Genomic DNA, 19,861 nt, shown 5'->3' with positions numbered 1-19,861 from the left:
TGGGTGTCTCAGTGGTTGAGCATCTGCCTTTGGCTCAGGGCTGATCCCAGATTCCCAGGATCGAGTCCCACATCCGGCTCCTTGCATGGAGCCTGCTTCTCCTCCCTCTGTCTGTGTCTCTGCCTCTCTTCCTGTGTCTCTCATGAATAAATAAATAAAAGTCTTAAAAAAAAAAAAAAGAAATCTTAGTATGAGGTAAAGCAGTTTGCAATATCAAAAATCTAAAATCAGTAGGTATAATTTCCATCTTATTCCTAAAATAAGATTAAATAGTAGGTAAATCAAGAAACTGTTCTTATTAAGATACACCAAAAAATATAACAGTGTTGTTATGACACATTATCTAGACATTCTTATTCATCTGGATCAAACTAGAAAATAACAAAGAACTATTTCTATGGGAGAAAAATCAGTTTTGAACATAAATACTATATATTCTATGAGAATTATACATGTTAATAATTGGAAAAAACACAGAACTAGATACTTATGTATTCTCTTATTTATTCATATTCCCCATATTATTTTTAGAGATTTGAGTTGATTTGTGTTGGATAATACAAATACAGAAACCAAAAGGGAATGCCAGAGTATCATCTTACTTAACATAGATCAGTAATTTTTCAACTCTGTTATTTCACCTCCTTCTTAGAGCAAATATTTTGTAACAACTTCTTTACTACCCTGATATTAAATTAGTAAATAATATAACTTATCACTATATGTAATGAAAAAAACACAATTTAAGGGAAACTAATTTAAGGGAAAACTAAAATGAAAATTTGTTTCTATCTACCCTTCTATCTATCTATCTACAAATATTTTGGAGTTGTGTGTAATTATACTTACTATACATATTAAATAAATAAATATATAAATATCTATTATTTTTAAAATATTTTATAAATGTTAACCCAGCTACTATGTTAGAAGAAGCCCAAGCCACATGAAGGAGGTCTGAGGTGCTCCAACTGACAGCTCCAGATCAACTCCCATTGGTGAAAGTGAGCCATCTTGGATGCTTCAGCCACACTGAGCCCATTTGACTGCAGCAATGCTCAACATCACATGGAACAGAAGAATTTGCCAATTGAGCCAGTTATCACACAGAAACTTAGAAGATAATAAATTTCTGCTGTTTTAAGTCTCTAAATTCTGGGTGGTTTGATTATATACCAATAGAAAACAAAACAGCATTTACATGTAAAACTGATTAGGTTCCAGATGCAAGCCAACATAAACAGGTTTTTCATCTATTTGAAGATCCAAGAGTACAATTGAAAATCTTGCAGGACAGGAAAGAGTTCATTGTGGGGGACTGAAGGAAGTTTATTATCTCTAGCTCGTACCCTAAATGTCAGTAGGGTTTCCTGGTTATTATGACAATGAAAAACAGGTCCACAAATTTCCAAATTTGTGGGATGGTGCTAAATGTGTTAAGAACCACTATCTAAAATGATTATCTGTATAGTGACTACCATGGTAGGTACTGGGAAAGGTAGAAATGAAATATAATCCATGCCTTCAAGAAATTCACAGCTCAATTGATGAGACGAAGAAGTGAATGAAATTATAACACAGAATGATAAATGTTATGGTGGAGATGTTTTCCTGGCACTATGGTTGTACCATGGAGGACCAATAGTTAAATCAACCCTGGGAAGGGTCAGAATAAGTATCCTGGAGAAGTTAATTATTGAGCTGAGTTCTGAAGTAATCCAGGTGGAGAAGAGAGAGGATAAAAACTCAGGCAGAGGAAACAGCTTGTGCGAAGGCATGACATGGGGCACTAGCCACCATAAAGGTAACAAGGTAGGCTGGGTCCAGATGGTGACATATCTTTTATGTCCTACTACAGAGTTCATTAAAACATGAAGGCAGTTTTGTGGTACTAGTCAGAGATAATACCATATGTTCACCACACCACTATGGCAGCAGTTAGCTTGGGATCCTGTGACTTGTTCTGAGCATTGGATGTAGGTGGGATAGATATCAGCCTGGCCTTACAGAGCATCCCCTGCAATCTTTTAATTCCCTCTTTTCCTGCCCTGTGTTGGAGGTCATAAGGTCCAGATAGCAAAAGAAGGCTATCGGATTTGTATCAAATGTGTGAGGAGTAAATGTGTATCTGAGGAGTAAACTTTTATTGTGTTAAGCCTGTGAGGTTTGGGGGTTATCAATCAGAATTCTACACGAAAACAAATTATCCCAGATGGTTCAAGTGAAGAGATTTTTTTAAATATTTTATTTATTTATTTATTTTAGAGAGATAGAGAGAGAGCAGATCTTCTGTGCAAGTCCACATGGTGAGGTGGAGAGGCAGAGAGAGGGAGAGAGAGAGAATCTTAAGCAGAGCCTGCCTTGAGGCTCAATCCCATAACCCTGAGATATGACTTAAGCCAAAACCAAGAGTCAGGACACTCAACCAAGTCACTCAAGCGCCCCAAATTAAAAGACTTTAAGGAAGGAAATCCTTTCAGAGGTATGGACAGGGTAAGGGAAGAAACATGGGAGTCAAGAAGCTGTTCCTATTCCTACAGCTGAAAAGGCAGCAAGGAAGTACAGTTATCAGAGCCCTGAGAGCTGATGCCAAGAAGGAGGAACTGCCCAGCAGGAGCTCCAGTCACAAAGGGACATTGCCACTGCCATAAGAAGGGGGAAGAGCCAGAAAAATACCTTGACCTGCCTTTTCTCCTGTTTTTCAGTCTCCTGAGAGGGTGCCCCCAGTTGGGCAAACCCAATCAGAATTCAGCCTTAGGAGAGCCCAGGTGATGCAGTGCACTGGAGCTCTAGCCTCCTGGGGCACAAAGCTGTTCAGGGAAGGTAGTAGAACAGCTCTGAAGGGTAAAGAGAATAAGCAGCTCATGAGGATTGTCTGTGGTAGCAGCTAGCTTTAGTTGTTCTAATACAAAATCACTGAAGGATTTGAAGCAGATTTTAAAAATAAGTTCTATTAAAATATAATTCACATACCATAAAATTCATCCTCTTAAAGTGTACAATTGAGTGGGTTTTAGTATGTTTGCCTAGTTGTGTAATCATTCACACTATCTAATTCTAGAATAATTTCATCACATCCCCCCATACTCCCCAAAATACCATACCTGTTAAGCAGTCCCTCCCCATTCGCCCTTCTTTCCCAAGCCACTGGCAACCACAATCTACTTGTTTCAATGGATTTGCCTATTCTAGATGTTTCCTGTAAATGGAATCATACAATATGTGATCTCTGTGTCTGGCTTCTTTCATTTAGTATAACATCTACAAGGTCCACCCATGTCGTAGCATGTGTTCATTTTTATTGCTGGATAATATTTCATTGCATATAGTACAGTTTTAAAAAATGATAGCTGTGTAGAGAATAGAATGGACCAAACCAAAAATCAATGACAGAGAAATATGTGTAAGTTGGGGAGTGATCACATTCTCTAAAAGCATTCTTTTAAATTATTTTCAGACCAAGAAATATGTTAGAAAAGATAAACATTACTCTTAATCTCCTGTCCCAAAACAGCCTCTTTTCTTGGATTCCTATCTTAGTGAATGACACCATTATCTACCCAGAATCTAGGAGACTCATTAGGATCCTCCATTTCTCTCAGTCTCCACATTAGATCATTTTTTACTATGCATCTTACCTCTTGAACAGTCCTCTGTCCTCTATGCTGACTGCCTTAGCTGAGGCCTCAACAGGTCATGCTGAGCTACAACAGGTGCTGTCTTTTGCACCTACAACTGATGTCTTTTGCTCATGGTGCCTAAAATGTCCTACCATCAGGAAAAACAATGATGATAGAAGATAGATGGATTGGGAAGGAATAGTACCTTACCTCATTGTTGAGTTAGGAAGCAGAAATTGGGTATGTATAGCACCAGTTCCTTCCTCCTTCCATCCTTCAGAGAGTACAATCTCTTCCCTATCATGTAAGGAGGACTACTCTGACAGTATTAAAGTGAGTGGATTGATCAGCCCGGGTGGCTCAGCAGTTTAGCGCTGCCTTCAGCCCAGGGCCTGATCCTGGAGATCCGGGATCGAGTCCCACGTCAGGCTCCCTGCATGGAGCCTGTTTCTCCCTCTGCCTGTGTCTCTGCCTCTCTCTCTGTGTGTGTGTGTGTGTGTGTGTGTGTGTGTGTGTCTCATGAATAAATAAATAAATAATCTTTAAAAAAAAAACAAAAAATAAAGTGGATGGCTAAAACTGTTAATATCTGGGGTTCAAAAAAGAGGTTTTTCGGCTTTATATTAAACTCTGTCCTCTTGCTTAGCCATTTGTGTAATAAAGATAAGTTTTTGTTTCCATTTGCTGCAAATTTTTAAATAATTTTTTAAATCAGAACTGAGAAAGGACTATAGCAAATACCAAATTTACTGTTCTCCGAAGCCAACTGTAAAGGGAATCGTGATCAATTAGACATTTTTATTCACCAAAAAAAAAAAAAGTAGGTTTTAGGGAAAGTAATTTTTTTGAGTGCTTAAGTATAAGAAAAAATTTAGAACATGGCATGTCATGAATAATGCCATCAATATTTCAAGCAAATGTAATGACAAATTTTGTATATTTTAATCACAGTAACTGTCTTAGTTTAAATTCCCCAAGAAATCAGATCTGAAATAAGAACTTGCATGCAGGAAGCTTCTTAGAGAGCACACTTAGGAATAAAACCTGTAAAGAAATGAAGAAAGCAAGTTTAGGTAGAGGGAGAAGTTGAACCAAGGATCAGTTGAGAAGCATCAGCCAAACCCACAGAGAGCTAAGGAATTAGGATGACCTGGAGAGTTGTTCCCAAATTAAGGATAAGGCCAGGGTCTTGTGCCACTGCAATGTTAAGTCACTCAAACAAAACGGATATCAAGGAGGGGACACAACCATGGTCGAAGCAATAATCTTCTGCTGAGGACAACACTCGAAGGAAGACTCAGCTGTGAGCTGTCAGCAGCCAACACGTCTGACTGTAGGGAGGTAAGTGACTCAATCACAAAGGGCGATCAATCAGGGCAATAGCTTATAATATCCATTTCACTTCACTCCTGACATTGCTCAATCTTACTTACTTCTCTAAAGAGTTCACCCCATATATAGGGTTCTGGGTTGTCTTTCTTTTTTTCCTGCAGAAACCTAAAAGAGGAAAATAAGTAGGATAAACCACAGTCCTTGTTGCTACAAAGAGTCTCACTGCTACCACGGAAATTCATAATGACCCTCCTCCCCACCTGTCCTAGGTCTCCCTTACCTTCAGCTAGAACCTCTGCTAGTCTAGGTGGCATATCTTGTTAGGGTCACCCACACTCATTCCTGAGAGTCCTGGGCCCCTAGTCACCATGACCTTCTCAGGCCATGTGGCTAAGTTAAAATAGACCAGATTTACTATCTTACATTACTGATGGTCAGAAGTCCTAAAACCAAGATGTTGGCAGAACTATATTTCTTGTAGAGGCTCCAGGGAAGACTTCATTTCCATGTCTTTTCAGGCTTCTAGAGGCTGCCAGTATTCCTTGGCTTATGGCCCTCCCCCCACAGTCAAAGCCAGCAGCAAGGCATCTTTAAATCTATCTCCTCTCCTTCATCACATCTTCTCTGACTCTGTTTTCATTGTCACATTACCTTCTCCTAGTCTGACCATCCTATCTCTTTTTTTTCCTTTAAGATTGTATTTATTTATTTCATAGAGAGACAAAGAGAGGGAGGAAGAAAGAGAGTGCACATAAGTAGGTAGAGTGGTAGGCAAGGAAGAGAGAGAAGCAGGCTCCCTGAAGAGCAGAGAGCTTGATGTAGGGCTCAATTCCAGAACCCTGGAATCATGACCTGAGCCGAAGGCAGATAGATGCTTAACTGACTGAGCCACCCAGGTACCCTGTGCCTCTTTTTTATAAGAATCTTGCTGGGGGCCTGAGTGGCTCAGTTGGTTAAGTGGCTGACTTGATTTTGGCGCAGGTCATCTTGGGGTTGTGAAAGTCCCACATGGGGCTCTGCACTTAGCAGGGAGTTTGCTGGAGATTCCCTTCTTCCCTGCACCCCTTTTCTTAAAATAAATAAATAAATCTTACCAAAAAGAGCTCTTATGATTACATTGGACTCACCTGGATAATCCAGGATACTATTCATCTAAGGGTCATATCTGCAAAGTCCCTTTTGCCATGTAAGGTAACATATTCACAGGCTCTAAGGATTATAATGTGGATAATTTTGGAGGAGGCTCATAATTCAGTCTACTACATATATCTACTGCCATACATCACTTACTATAAAGGGAACCCCCTGGTCTGACACAAGCCTTTCAGGACCCCATATCTAGAAACAGAACTCTGTTAGCCTCAGGTAATGGTTTGGCCAATGTGTGCAGGGAAGGCAAATCCACAGCAGAATATGTATCATTCCCATCCAAATTGAATCACTGGCCTTTATAGGGTGTAATATAATCAATTTTCTTGCAAGTGGCTGGTTGGTCTTCTTCAGGGATTGTGCTGTATCAGCTTAGTGTTTGTTGGTCTCTTTTACTGGCAGGTTGTACATTTGTCTGTTGCGGTAGCTAGATCAGCATTGTTAAGGCATAGAACTATAAGCTCCATGCATAACTTCCATCTCTGCACCATGGCTACTCTGTGCATGTGTTCCCTTGTGCCCCCAAAGGGGTAGACAAAAGCAGAAGCTAGCAAATATCAACTGTTGGAATCCATCCTGTCTATGTGGTCATTCATTGTCTCTACCATAATGGGATGTTCTCTGATAGGCATCACCATGTGATTTGATTCAAAGACTACCACTTTGTGCTCATTCCCATAGGTCCATTCACATGTCTCTTCCACAACCCTCCTTATCCCCAATCTTTCAATCTTTCTACTTCCAGTTTCTACTACCAATTACCAAAGCCATCTGCCAGTGTCTATGAGTCTTATTTCAGGCCACTGTTCTTTATGTGCAAAATGTATGACATGGACAGTACATGAAGTGTGAACCATTGGGAGGATTTTGCCTCACTACTATTAGATCATAGTGTAGCAGCAGTATATTTCAGCTTGCACCTACTTACCAAATCAACCTATGCTTGAACCAAGCTCAGCCTTTTTACTCCTCTACCATCCAGTCTTAAGGGGCTCCATAATCCCACTCAGCCATATTGTTTGAGTTTAGAGGCATGTATCAGTGCAATAATGCAATAATAGTTGTGAACGTAGGAGTCTGACCACACATCAGTCAGTTTACTTGTGCTCTGGCCTTGCTCATGCCCGGATATATTACTTATTCCGACCACAGGTTTTGCTGGGCCCACTGGACCTTAGGAGTTAGTGGGTCTGATAAAACTTATCTCCTAATAGGCAGTTCAACAACTTGACATCTCATGGTGAGGTACTCTGTCTCAGGGTTCAAATAGCCTGCCAGAAGCCATTTTTTTCCTATAGTGTATGATTTTAAAAAAAAAAAAAAGATTTTATTTATTTATTCATGAGATACATACACACACACACACACACACACACACACACACACATAGAGGCAGAGACACAGGCAGAGGGAGAAACAGGCTCCATGCAGGACTCTGGGATCACGCCCTAAGCCAAAAGCAGACACTCAACCACTGAGCCACCCAGGTGTCCCTAGTGTATGATTTTTTTTGCTAAAAGTTTTTTGTTTTCGGGGAGTTTTTTTTGTTTGTTTGTTTTGTTTTTTGTTTTTGTTTTTTTTTTTTTGCTTGTTTCAGAACCTCTGTACTTCTCTTGATTTTCCCATGGAAATTTCCCATTCTATGGCATCTTTCCCCATCACTGATATATCTAATATCATAGGCTCTGTCATGTATAGTCCAAGAAGTAACCCTGCTCTCTCCACAGTGAAGAGATGATGCAGAGCCCTTTACTGTTCTGGGCAGTACTTAAAGCTGGCAGCCATCTGTGTCATTCAGGAAATGTGTCAGAGCAATATTCTCAAGTAAATATTATGCCTGTGGACTCAGAAAAGCCTAGCAAGCATTGTCCTTCCTTTGTGGTAGGAAGTGTGAGATATGATAATTTACCCTTTACTCTGTAGGAGATGTCTGACATGCCTCAAACTACTGGAACCCTAACTTTCAGCATTTCATTGCTCTTGCTAGTACATCTATGGTGCTCAGCAAGAGCAATCTAGTTCCATTGTTTATATAATGAACATTTTCCTTAAGCCTCTCAAAAGCTTGGGCTGTTTCATCTACAAGTGCATTCCATCTGCAACAATCCCGTTTTAGTTCACCTCCAGTGAAAGTTTCAGCAATCACACAGTTCTACCCATCTCAGGGTTATCACACTCACCCTACCAGTGATGGTCTGTTATATTTTTTTGTTGCTGCATAATTGTATTGTCATGAACTTAACAGTTGACTATCACATACTTACTGATGGTTTCTATACATTAGGAGACTTAGGGCATGGCTTAGCTCTGTCCTCTGCAACGCTGCAATCAAAGTGTCAGCTGGGGCTACAATCTCATCTGAGACTCAACTGAGAAAGGAACAACTTCCAAGGCCATATCGTTTTGGACAGAATTCAGTTCCTTGTTGGCTGCTGGACTGAGGGACTCAGTCCTTATTGGCTGTTGGCCAGAGGCTACCATCAGCTCCTTGCCTTCTGTACCTCTCCATGTGGTAGCTTACAGATGGCAGCTTGATCCTTCTGGGTCAGCAAGGAAGAGGAAGCCCCAGTAAGATGGGAGTGAGTATATAATACTAACTTAATCACATATGTGTAATAGTGCACATCCTGTCATTTTTGCCATATTCTATTGGTTAGAGGAAATTTTCAGATCGTACCCCACATAAGGGGAAAGGCTTATACAAGGGCATGTATATTAGGAAATGGAGATCATGGGGTCACTCTAGACACTCTCCACCACAGATGGGATCCCCATTGCCAACCAACCAGTGGATAATCAAGCTCCAATATCCATTTTCAAGTTCACTTTTTTTAGACCACCCCTCATACCAAATGACTTAAGTCAGTTTCCCTGGGAACAGACTTAGAAATGGAGACATACATGTAGGAAGTTTATTGTAGAGTGCTTTCAACAACACTGCCTGTGAATAAGTGAGGAAAGTAGGATGGGTCAAGAGAGAGAAAGAAATGGAACAGAAATACAGTTGCAACAAAGACTTTAGCTAATTCCATGAAGAATTCTGGAGCTGGAATGGCTCTTCAGAATTAAGGTCAGAGGTCCAGATCTTTGTACACCACACCTACCTGTTATTTGATGCAGACTCCTTCTGGGGATGGAGTGGAACTTTGAGACAGCTCCCTAAAGCCAAGAGTAACTTATGAAAAGGGACCTATCTGTCAGCAGCCAGCCGTCAACCCTCACAGCAGCAAATAAGTGCTGAATAAGTGCCTCAGATCTGGAAGGTTATCGGGGAGGCATGTCACTGCACAAATCATTAATAAATCCAAAGGCATGATATAAAATATAGTTCAGTGAACTTTCTGATGTTTGACTGGATAAAGCAGGAAAATTTAGGACCCATGGGAATGAGTGGATTTTTATGCTTTTGACTATTTTTTTTTATAAATATTTCTTCTTTCAGGCAGACTACTCATAGAAGCTAGATAGAAATCACACTCTGACCAGATATTGGAGCTGGTGTATTGAGTAGGAACATTTTAATCTATAAGTAACAGAATACTTCATTAACAGCAGCTAAGACCATTTAGAGTTCTTTTTCTTGCGTAAAAATAAGTTTGAAACTTTGTTCAATGATTCTTTAAGGTCAAGGCCAATGTTAGTGATGCTCTTGGCCTTTATCTCCTACCTCTTGTCTCATGGCTACAGATGTCAGCCATCCTGCCCATTTTTAAGGTGGAGAGACAGAAGCATTAAGAACAAATTTTCCTTGAACTTGCTGTCTTGAATTGCATCCGAAAGCCAGCCCTAAATGCAGGAGAGGCTCACAGAGAGTATATTCCACCTTTTCCAGTCTTTAAAATAGAGGCAGGCAAGGAAGGGGATGGGGGTGGATTTGGATTGGGTGTGGCGAATTAATCAATTTTGTTTTCAAATCAGGTTTTTATTTTGCTGACTGAGGTCAGATGCACAAGCTTTACAGACCAAATATGAGATGATAAAATGCCATCATCTGGCTGAGAAGCTAAATCAAGTCTATTATTTGGATGGAACACTGTCTGTATCACTTGGGTCCAAACAGGAAAACAGAAAAGCGCATGCCAGGTCATTAAGAGAGGGAACTGAATATAAGGAACTAATTGCAACAGTAGTGAAGGAGCTGAAGAGCCCAAGGAAGGACAAAGGCATCTAAGGATTGATATCTGCAGGAAGCCACTATAATGCCTAGAGCTGGAGAGGCCAAAGGAGGAAATGCTATTACCAGATTCCTGGAGATTACCAGGTCCCAATGAGAACTAGTTCTACAACAAAGGTTACTTGGCTAGAATTGGATCATGGAAGGAAAAGTTGCCCAGCAGGAGTTAAATCACAGTGATGTTGCCCAAAGCAGAAAGAGAGGCTGGGGTTGGAGGTTGGGAGGCATGGTTTCTCCCCTCTTCCGACTTCAAACCATCTGTCTTACTTCATTGGCTGAATCTAACTTGAAGCTAGCTGGCAAAGGAGCCTAGGAAATACAGTTTGCAGACTCATTCCCTTGCTGTACAGAGCAGAGCAGGGAAATGGGAGAAGAATGGACTCAAGAACAGATAAGCAAATTATTGGTACTCCATCCCACCTGCATGTAGAGGTAGACTCTAGGAATACTTGCGTGGAAGCCACAGTTTTTCTCTAGAAACAATGTTGTCTTTGCTCTACCACATAATTTCGTTCCCAGTATGTGACTTCATACAGATAAGATTATTTTGTCTAAACTAAGAAAATACTGTCACCAAAAATTAGGAAAGTATGAACTATTTTTCATCTATTATATGTTTTAAAAACTTAAACAGCTTCTGGCCCAGTTTGAAGCCAAACTTGATGTGATAAAAAGAGGAAAAATCTTTTTAAGATAATTAATTATGAAGAACCAGTAATTCAACTTATTTTTACTTTCAAAGTATAAAAGTAAAAATATTGATCAAAACAGGAAGTTGAACTAGGTGGGGCTAAGACTTTGATGTTAATTACAGATAAATTAGCAGAGAAAGTGAGCCATGGATGGTATATAATTTTTGACCCTAGAAGTATACCATAGCCATCAGCCAATTGAGAAGAAACTATAATCTGTTTTGACTATTGTGTGTCAAAAATGCAACCATCAGTTAGAATTCTAAAAACTCCCTGAATTTAATGAAAGTAAGCAATATGTTTTGTGAATTAACAAATCATACAAGAGCAGAGTGTTTTAGGGAAACATGTAATCTTTGGATTCTATTCTTATCATATCAAGATATAGTAAATCTGTATTTGTGAAAAGGACTCTGTTAAGAAACATACTTCCAAATCCAAGTATATCTAACTCAAAGTGTATAACTGTTTCTTCCTCTAGCACAAGACTGGGACATACCTCAAATAAGGGAGACCATACATACTATTAAAAATAATAGTTATTCCCCACAGGCAGTGTGCTAAGCAAGGCCTTCATATATATAATGTAATCCTCAAAGAATTTAATAAAGTAGGTGCTCTTATTAACCTCATTTTATTGATGAGAATACATAGCCTGAATGAGGGTACATTACATGTCTTTAAAATAAGATCACATCTAGTGTAATAATTTTAGAGCCATTTAGATATATCTCAATATCTGAATTAGCCAAGAACTTTCTTTTTTCTTTTCTTTTCTTTTCTTTTCTTTTCTTTTCTTTTTAGATTTTATTTATTTATTTGAGAGAGAGAGAGCACAGAGTGAGAGTGAGAGTGAGAGTGAGAGAGAGGGATAGGCAGACTCTCTGCCCTATATAGGGCTCCATCCTACGACCTGAGATCACGACCTGAGCCAAAGGCAGACGTTTAACCAATTGAGTCACCCAGGTGTTCCAGCCAAGAAGTATTTTAAAAAGAATATATTTCAAGGAGATTTTGATGTGATAAAATTACTATTGTATAAGAATTTCAATAGTCTATTAGGGTTTAGGGAGATATGATTTAATTGTTAAACTAACCTTAGTAATACTGGCCAACTTAGTAATTTATAAGCTAGAGTGAAGTTTTTAAGGTTAAAATGCAAGGTTCTTACATTTCTCTTTCAAAGAGTTACACTTTATATGACTTTATCATTTGTGAAAGCTTTTGGTCTAAAATGCATCACAACAACAAAATTCTTAAAATATGACTTGCATTCAAATATTTATTAAATATCACATACTTCAAGGAATATCTTTACATTTAGAATAATTTTTTTCAGGGCTGAAAATATCCATATACACCTCAAGCCCCCTAGCATCTAAATTTTTTATTTACAGGAAAACGTAGACATTAAATTTGTATCATTAAAAACTAATATGAATAAAAAGAAAAAAGCATAAACTCTTCATGCCTACAAATTAGTGAATCTTCCAATGCTCTAAAAATAACATTTGTTTAAAACAAAAGGGCGAGATATCTAGGGGATCCAGTATGTAATTTTTGTTTAAAAGAATTTAAATTGTGATGTTGAATTTTTTTGTTCATTTCAGAGATTTAAATATGTACATAAAATGATTTTCATTTTAAAGTGCACATAGTCATTTTGTCAAGAATGTAGAATCATGGGTCCTTAACGGAAGGTTACCAAAGAGTGAAATATTTATTCACTCTTCAAACTTGAGCATTTTTTTCTTCCAAATTGTTCTTAGCTACTAAGTTTGTTTTAAAATGGTCTCAGCTATCAATTTCGTTTTTAAATGTTCAATACTGTTGTACAAATTTGGGAAACAAATCCAACTCCTGACTTGACCATAGCATTTTCAGCAGTCTTGATATTTATTCTTCATAACATACATGCTTCCTGTGTTTGTAATCTTATAGCTGTAGCACAACATTAACCTTTAAATGAAAGTAACAACATCAATCATTGTCCTCTTACATACACTTTAGGGTTTCTGCCTGTTATTTACTACATCAGCACTGATGGCTTCCTTTAAAAAAAAAAAAAAAAGAACCACCACCAAAAAAACATATCCTTAAAGATATGAAGTACAAAAAAATATATAAATTCTAAGAGTTCAGAAAACTGTATTCCCAGGTTTGCAATTCAAGTAGGAAGGAGAGACAAAAATCTATGTTCATATATATGAAAGATGAAGCCATAGTCTTGCACGATCGTTGAGGAGAGATGCTTTTGAGAAAGCATGATTTCCATGATTACCAACCACAAAGACTAAAAAATACTACGCATGTGTTTCCTTTATAAAAGGGGTCAGAGCCAGGATTTGCCTTAGTGCAATGTAATATTCTTTGCGGGGCGATTGTGTCCTGAAGTGTGGTCCAGCCAATTCTGACACCCAACCCGCCCGGTACGCCCTCCACGGGCCCCCACCCTCCCTGCAAACCAAAGGCACACACACGCCCAGCCTGGCCAGAAGATAAAGCTAAGATGGCAGCGCGGAAAGTGCAGGAGCCGCGCTCGGTGCGGCTGGAAAAACAAAAGCAAATCCCCCTGTATTCTCTCATGCTGCATTTTCTTGAATAACAAGAGCCCCCCCACCCCACCCCCCAAACACACACACACACACACACACACACACACACACACACACACACAGGCAGTGTGAAGCATTCAGTAGTAGTGCAGAGGGGACTCTTGCTTTGCACGCGGCGAGAAACCCACATCTGCCGTCTGCAGCGACGGCTCAGGTGGCCCTCGCGACTTGCCTTGGGGACCACCCACCCCTCACAGCCCCGTTGGCCGCGGAATTAAGGGTGACTCCAAACGCCCTTTCGACCCCGGTATGCGTCCCGATCCCCGCCAACCCAAGGGAGGCTTCCGCAGCGCGCAGCTGCCGCGGCAGGGAGCTGCAGCAGCGCCCAGGGAGCGCGCGGCGCCCAGGCAGGAAGGAGAGGTGGCGGAGGAGGAAAAACTCGGCCCCGGCTATCAGTCTAGAGCGCAGCGGCCGTTGCCGCTGCCGTGGAAGGAAATGCGGCCAACCGCCACAGAAACGCCACTCTCCGCCACCTAAGTGAGCATGTGTGCGACTCCGCGCACGCCTAGTTGCGCCGCTCGGTGACAACGGGTTTCCTAGGCGATTATCCAGTTACCGGGTTTTGCGTGCACCCAGAAGGCTCAGGAAGGGGCCTGCCTGGGACTGAAACATTGTGGTGAAAACTGAAGCGAAATTCAGGGGTGGGAGGAACTCTGAGAACCGTGCAGCGCATGGGTCAGTACCCCCCTAGAAACTCCTAGAGCACCGTGACCCATCGAGCCACTACCTACCCCCCCCCCCCCCCCAAACTGGAAATGCTTCTCTGGGCACGCAACGCTCATTCATTCCTTCAGCCAATACCTGGTTCTCTCCCGCTTAGAGCTAGAGCCTGTGCTAGGAGCTGAGAATGATACGGGGGAACAGACACCATTCTTGTCCCCACTGAAAAGTCTAGTGCTTTGTCTTGTGTGTTACAGTTTGTCAAAAGCCATGTGCCAAGGTGGACACCCTAGATGTTTGAAGTCCTCCTACAATCTCATGCAATATTACTTTGCCCGTTATTCATAGGATGAAGTTGATCCAGAGACATACATACAAAAGAGCAGAGTCAGGATCTAAATTCTGGTTTGTCAGAGCCTTGTTGGCTACCTGGCTGGCTGCTCAACAGTCAAGAGCCAGGCCTGCAGCTCCTACTTATTCAGGCCTGTGACTAAGTGTCCTAGTACTTCACTGCCTCTATACCTTGTCTTTGGGTTGGGGGTGAGGCTTCCCGCTCAACACTGAGGTGTGTACCTGTGCTGAAGCATCAGGACAGGAATTTAGTTTAACAAATAATTACCGGTGACCTGCTATGTGCCAGTTTCTGGACCAGGGGCTGAGGAAGACACAAAGATAAACAAGAAGCTCTTGTTTGTGAGCTCATAGTTGAGGAAACTAGTATAAGACCTGTTTAACAGGGCTACTCCTAGTGCTAAAAGATACCATGACTTCCCATGCCAGTCTTTTGTACCCCCATGTTTTCATTATTTCATTTGTAGCTATCCTTTTTTTTTAAATCAAAATGACATCCATATATTAAAGCCCCAGGTAAAAGGCACTGCCTCAGCACTCTCTCCCCACAAAAAGCTAGAATTAATTCATGTCCCCACTCCTTGTTTATATTTTTCAAAACACTAAACAAGGCTTTTTTTTTTTTAAGATATTTATGGAAAGCATAGACTTAAGAGCTAGTAAGTAGAAGAGTGCTTGGGTAGCTCAGTCAGTGGAGTGTGGACTCATTCTTTTGGCTCCAAGGGTCCTGGGATAGAGCCCATCCCTCCCCTGTAGGGCTCAGGCTGAACAGGGAATGGGCTAGAAGATTCCTTCTGCCCTCCCCCTCCCCCCATTGAATACAAGCAAGCGCATATGGGTTCTCTTGTGCTCGCTCTCAAATAAATAAATAAATAAATCTTTTTATTTTATTCATGATTTTATCTTACTTATTTTTTTTAGATTTTATTTATTCATGAGAGACACAGACTCAGGCCAAGGGAGAAGCAGGCTCCACGCTGGGAGCCCAAGGTGGGATTCGATCCCACCCTGGGCTGAAGGTGGCACTAAACCGCTGAGCCACTGGGGCTGCCTAATAAATCTTTTTAAAGAAAGTTAGTAAGTAGATAGAGAAAATACTACTGGGATGACAGGACGAGGAAACGATTTTTTTCAGGAGTATAAATTAGGCAAACTCTTCAAATTGAGAGTCAAGTAGAAAAACACTTAGGAATCAGGGTTTCTTGGCACATGCATTTCTAGAGCACCTACTTCTAAGGGGTTAGTAGAATGGCTTGGCACAAGGGACTCAGCATATGTTACATTTTAATAGATAAAAGGATAAGATCTTTGGTAGATAATGACATTTTCAGAAGTTGCACAGAGTCACAATTAACAGCGTCAGGTCATTTTCAAGAATTATCTCTAGTAATGTAAGTCTGGGCAGAAAAAGATAAGCCATTAAGTGGCCGCTGTCAAGAGGTAAGAGTGCACTCTAAGGGGTCAAGGTAATATGTAAGGAAAGTACTACTGCGTTAAGGTTTAGCTCTGATGTCAATGTTGAGAATAAGAATTTAGGAATGTGAATGATCTGTGAATTCTACTGTCTTATCTGTGAATTCTACTTTCAGAATGCACTAGCTTACTACCTGTTTTTCGAGGTAAAAACCATTTTAATCCTAATGATAAAAAATCCAAAATAAAATCACCAGAGAGATACTAATTTGGCTGGCCTTCTCTGCCTTTGATTCTAAAGTAACCAGCGCTGTTCCCAGTGCATCTTCACGCTGGCAGCACACATTTTGAGAAAAAGTAGCTGAAAAATGCATAACACTCATTTTCTGGCGGGGGGCCGGGGGCGGGGGGGGGGGGGACGACACACATTCCCTCTCAAAGGTCCAAGTTCTCTCACCTGGAGGGGAACCCCATTACCTGAAGCCAAGAGCCTGTAGCTGAGTCCTCTCAGCACTTTCCTTACTCTTCCTCAGGCTGCCAGTAAAACCCGGAGAAGCGGATTTCTTTCGGACTCGGCACAACTCAAACACCCCACACCCAAAGGCCTGAGGCGGAGGGAGTGGTGGCGAGGGGGGGAGGGGAGGGAGACGGGTTGGGGTTACTGAGCATGTGCGAGGAGTGGCGCATGCCCAGTGCGGCCGGCAGCTTCCCATTGCGGGTAGCCCCGGCGGTGGCGGCGGCGGCAGCGGCGGCAGCGGCGGCACCGCCTCCTCCTCACACTCCCGAGGTGGCGGGGTTAGATGAGCGGCCCCAGTAGCGGCGAGGGCGGCGCAGGGGGGAGAAGGAGAAGACGGAGGAGAAGGAGGAGGACGCTGTCTTTGTAGTCCCCTGCCGCGGGAGCGAGAGGCCGCCGCCGGAGCCGTCGTCGTCGGCAAAGGGCTGTGTGTGCGCGCGCGTGTCTGCTTGCCCGGCCCGCAGGGACGAGGCGGCGGCGGCGGCGAGGATGATGATGTGCTCGGCGACTGCCTCCCCCGCCGCCGCCTCCTCGGGGCCCGGCGGGGACGGCTTCTTCCCAGCCGTCACCTTCTCTTCCTCCCCGGCGCCGGGGGCGCTGTTCATGCCGGTTGCCGAGGGTTCCGTGGCTGCCGCGGGGCTGGGGCTGGGGCTGCCGGCCGCGGACTCCCGGGGTCACTACCAGCTGCTGCTGTCAGGCCGGGCCCTGGCCGACCGCTACCGGAGGATTTACACCGCTGCGCTCAGTGACAGGGACCAGGGGGGCAGCGGCGCCGGACACCCAGCCTCCAGGTGCGTCTCCGGTGGCCTTCTCGAGCCACACGCCGCATGTGTGTGCGTGCACGCGCGTGTATGCATGTAGAAGAGCTTGCATGTGTGCCTGCGTACCTGTTTACCGAGCGCTTGGCGCTTGGGTGCTGGAAGCACTTAACTGAGAGAGGAGGGTGCGGTGGCAACAATTTCTGCCCAGTGCGTGTGACTGTCTTTGTAGGGGGTCAGCGAGAGTGGGAGGGAGGTAAGCATGTGATGTTAGAAAAGGTGATGGTGCCGGTCGGTTATGACACGTGTGTGTGTGTGTGTGTGTGTGTGTGTGTGTATTGTTGAGGAAGGAGGAGGGAATTGGTAGAGGGCGAGAAGGCATTGCACGGAGAGAATTTCCAAGAGCGGTGAGGGAAGTGGCGTTTCCAGTATCTCTGCCGCAATGGTATTTGCACGTATCTTATCCCTCGCCCTCTTCCCCCTCCCCCCCCCCCCCCCCCCGCCAAGATATTCCATCCTCCACTTTCCACCTCCCTTAAAAAAAAAAAAATCTGCCTTTCACTAAGGGGAGCAATGGTATAGGTTAAGGGTAGTGTCACATATATATATATACATATATATATATATATATACATGTATATATATATAGTTTTAGATAATCATGCTGTTGGATAAAGCATGGAGTTTTAAAGAGATTTATGCAAAGGAGATGGAGATGGAGATTTATGTGGATGTGAAAGGTGCCTGATGGAGATTTTTAGAGCTGTACTTTGATATCTGGACCTTTTGGTATTCTGGAGATGTGATTGCAGCTGCACTTGTGTTCTGACGTCCTATCAGCCATTTCCCTTTATCTTCTGTTCACTTATAGGCTTTAGGGTATTGGGGGCCTAGGGGTTTTGTGGGGAAAGGGGGAAAGCTATAGAACTTCGAAATATGACTGCTTATACAGTGTTTAGCTGCCACCAACTAGAAAATTTGAGTAGCTCCTACATCTCTTCCTAGGCTCCCTGCATGTTCATCTTTCTTGATGTAGATTTTAAGTCACTTTCATTTTCTTTTTCTTAAAATGTGGGTGTCTTTTTGCTGAGGGCTGTCCTATTGTTTTCTTTTCCATGTCCTCATATGCCACATACCCTGAAGGATGATGACTGACTTGTTTCACCAGCTTGGCTTTGACAGTGGTAATTGGGAGTTGGCTTCATCTTTTTTTTTTTTTTTCCTCACAGCTTCTTGCAACACATGGGGAAAGCATAGTAGTATTTTGTCAAATAAGCTACAGAGCTTACTGTATTTATTGAATGTGCAGTGTCTTAGGCAATAACAAGATGTCCTTTCATTATGAAAGGGACTAGGCTGTTAAGTCAGGTATTTGTAGTTTACCATTGTGTACTAGGGCTCTTATCTATTGCAGAATTGTGAAGATGGAGCTTTGTTCACATTTTTTCTGGGTAAATCAGTCTTCTCATGTCTGTAATTGTTTACAGGATTGAGCAGTTTATCTTATGGATATAAACGTATGTAACTACCTTTTGCTATCTAAACTGAAAACCACAATGACACAAATGTATTTCTTGATCATATTTTTGAAAACAGCACAAAACCTCAATGGACAGTTTGCTCTGATAGGTATAATTTTGAGCTTTGAGTCTGAATTATGTCACTCTAGGTACATTTTTACAAACCTCTCTCAAAGAATTTATTTTGTATGTTGTTCCAGACTTCTAATTTGTGACTGAAATTCCTATTTTAACTTTCTACTAGTATACTTGTGTAATAATACAATTTTGTGTATCTAGAACCATATTAGCAGTTTTAGACAAAATTAATAGAGATTAATTGCATATATGACATTTATTAGTGATTTTTGATCATTGATCCATTTTTGTACAAACTGTCAATTACAATTAATGGAAGAATTAGTTGAAATATTTCAAAAAGTAGTCATGGAAACCAGGCTTAAGTTGTGTAATATTGCCTTCTAGTGCTTATTCAGAACATTATTGCTTATTTTAGTTCACATTATTTTATCTAAGTGAGCTGCTTAATCCTTTATTGAGGATTTGCATAAGAATTCAATCACATTTTTGTTAAATATGACTGGGCAAGTGGAACTAGGATTTAGGTTGTGAATGAATGGTATAATTATTTGAATAGGGACACTAGAAGATGAAATATTTCAGAGACATAGAATGGAGCAAGAACAGAGTATGAAGCCCTAGTGAGCTTCAAATTTAAAGATGTGAGAGAAAAAAAATAAAGGATGTGAGAGAAAGGAGACAGTGAAGAAAGCTGAAAAGATGAAAAAATTAAGACAGCTGTGAGACAGTGGCACCTCTGGTCTTAAGAAAGATTGAAAGTCTTCAGTGTTAAATCCTTAAAAAAAGTGAAAGCACTTTCCAGGTCACTGATAACTTTTAAGGAAGTGGTCATAGATATGAGGAGTCTTTGAGAGGTGTTGGGGGTAACAGGGAATTGCAGAGTTGAGGGAAGGATATTCAAATATGGGAGAGTGGGTGGGAAATTATCAGTAAGTGGAGGAGGAGAAATTAAAGAAGTGAGCAAGGGTTTAATTAATGGAGA

At 41.6% G+C, this 19,861-nt stretch overlaps 2 protein-coding genes across 31 annotated transcripts in view; one reads left to right on the top strand and one right to left on the bottom strand.

The window, feature by feature from the left end:
* SCEL (sciellin) overlaps positions 1-16,648 on the bottom strand; it is a 301,081-nt gene extending 284,433 nt beyond the window's left edge. For 14 of the 19 annotated variants that reach the window (XM_038569811.1, XM_038569814.1, XM_038569805.1 and 11 more), the window contains exon 1: positions 16,484-16,647. The gene's annotated coding sequence lies outside the window, so the exon portion shown is untranslated. Of the gene's footprint in view, positions 1-5,053; positions 5,118-16,463 lie in introns of all 19 variants that reach the window. The other 5 variants (XM_038569807.1, XM_038569808.1, XM_038569806.1 and 2 more) reach the window with 4 other exon arrangements.
* A 69-nt stretch (positions 16,649-16,717) lies between these two features.
* Positions 16,718-19,861, top strand: part of MYCBP2 (MYC binding protein 2) — a 258,986-nt gene continuing 255,842 nt past the window's right edge. For 11 of the 12 annotated variants that reach the window (XM_038569796.1, XM_038569801.1, XM_038569797.1 and 8 more), the window contains exon 1: positions 16,719-17,311. In XM_038569796.1, coding sequence (XP_038425724.1) covers positions 17,010-17,311 — 302 coding nt within the window. In that variant the 5' untranslated portion in view covers positions 16,719-17,009. Of the gene's footprint in view, positions 17,312-19,861 lie in introns of all 12 variants that reach the window. The other variant, XM_038569798.1, reaches the window with a different exon arrangement.

Source organism: Canis lupus, chromosome 22, assembly GCF_011100685.1.
Source record: "Canis lupus familiaris isolate Mischka breed German Shepherd chromosome 22, alternate assembly UU_Cfam_GSD_1.0, whole genome shotgun sequence".
Taxonomy (NCBI): Eukaryota; Metazoa; Chordata; class Mammalia; order Carnivora; family Canidae; genus Canis; species Canis lupus.
Note: the sequence above shows the minus strand (reverse complement) of the source record. Positions and strands in the feature narration are given on the sequence as shown.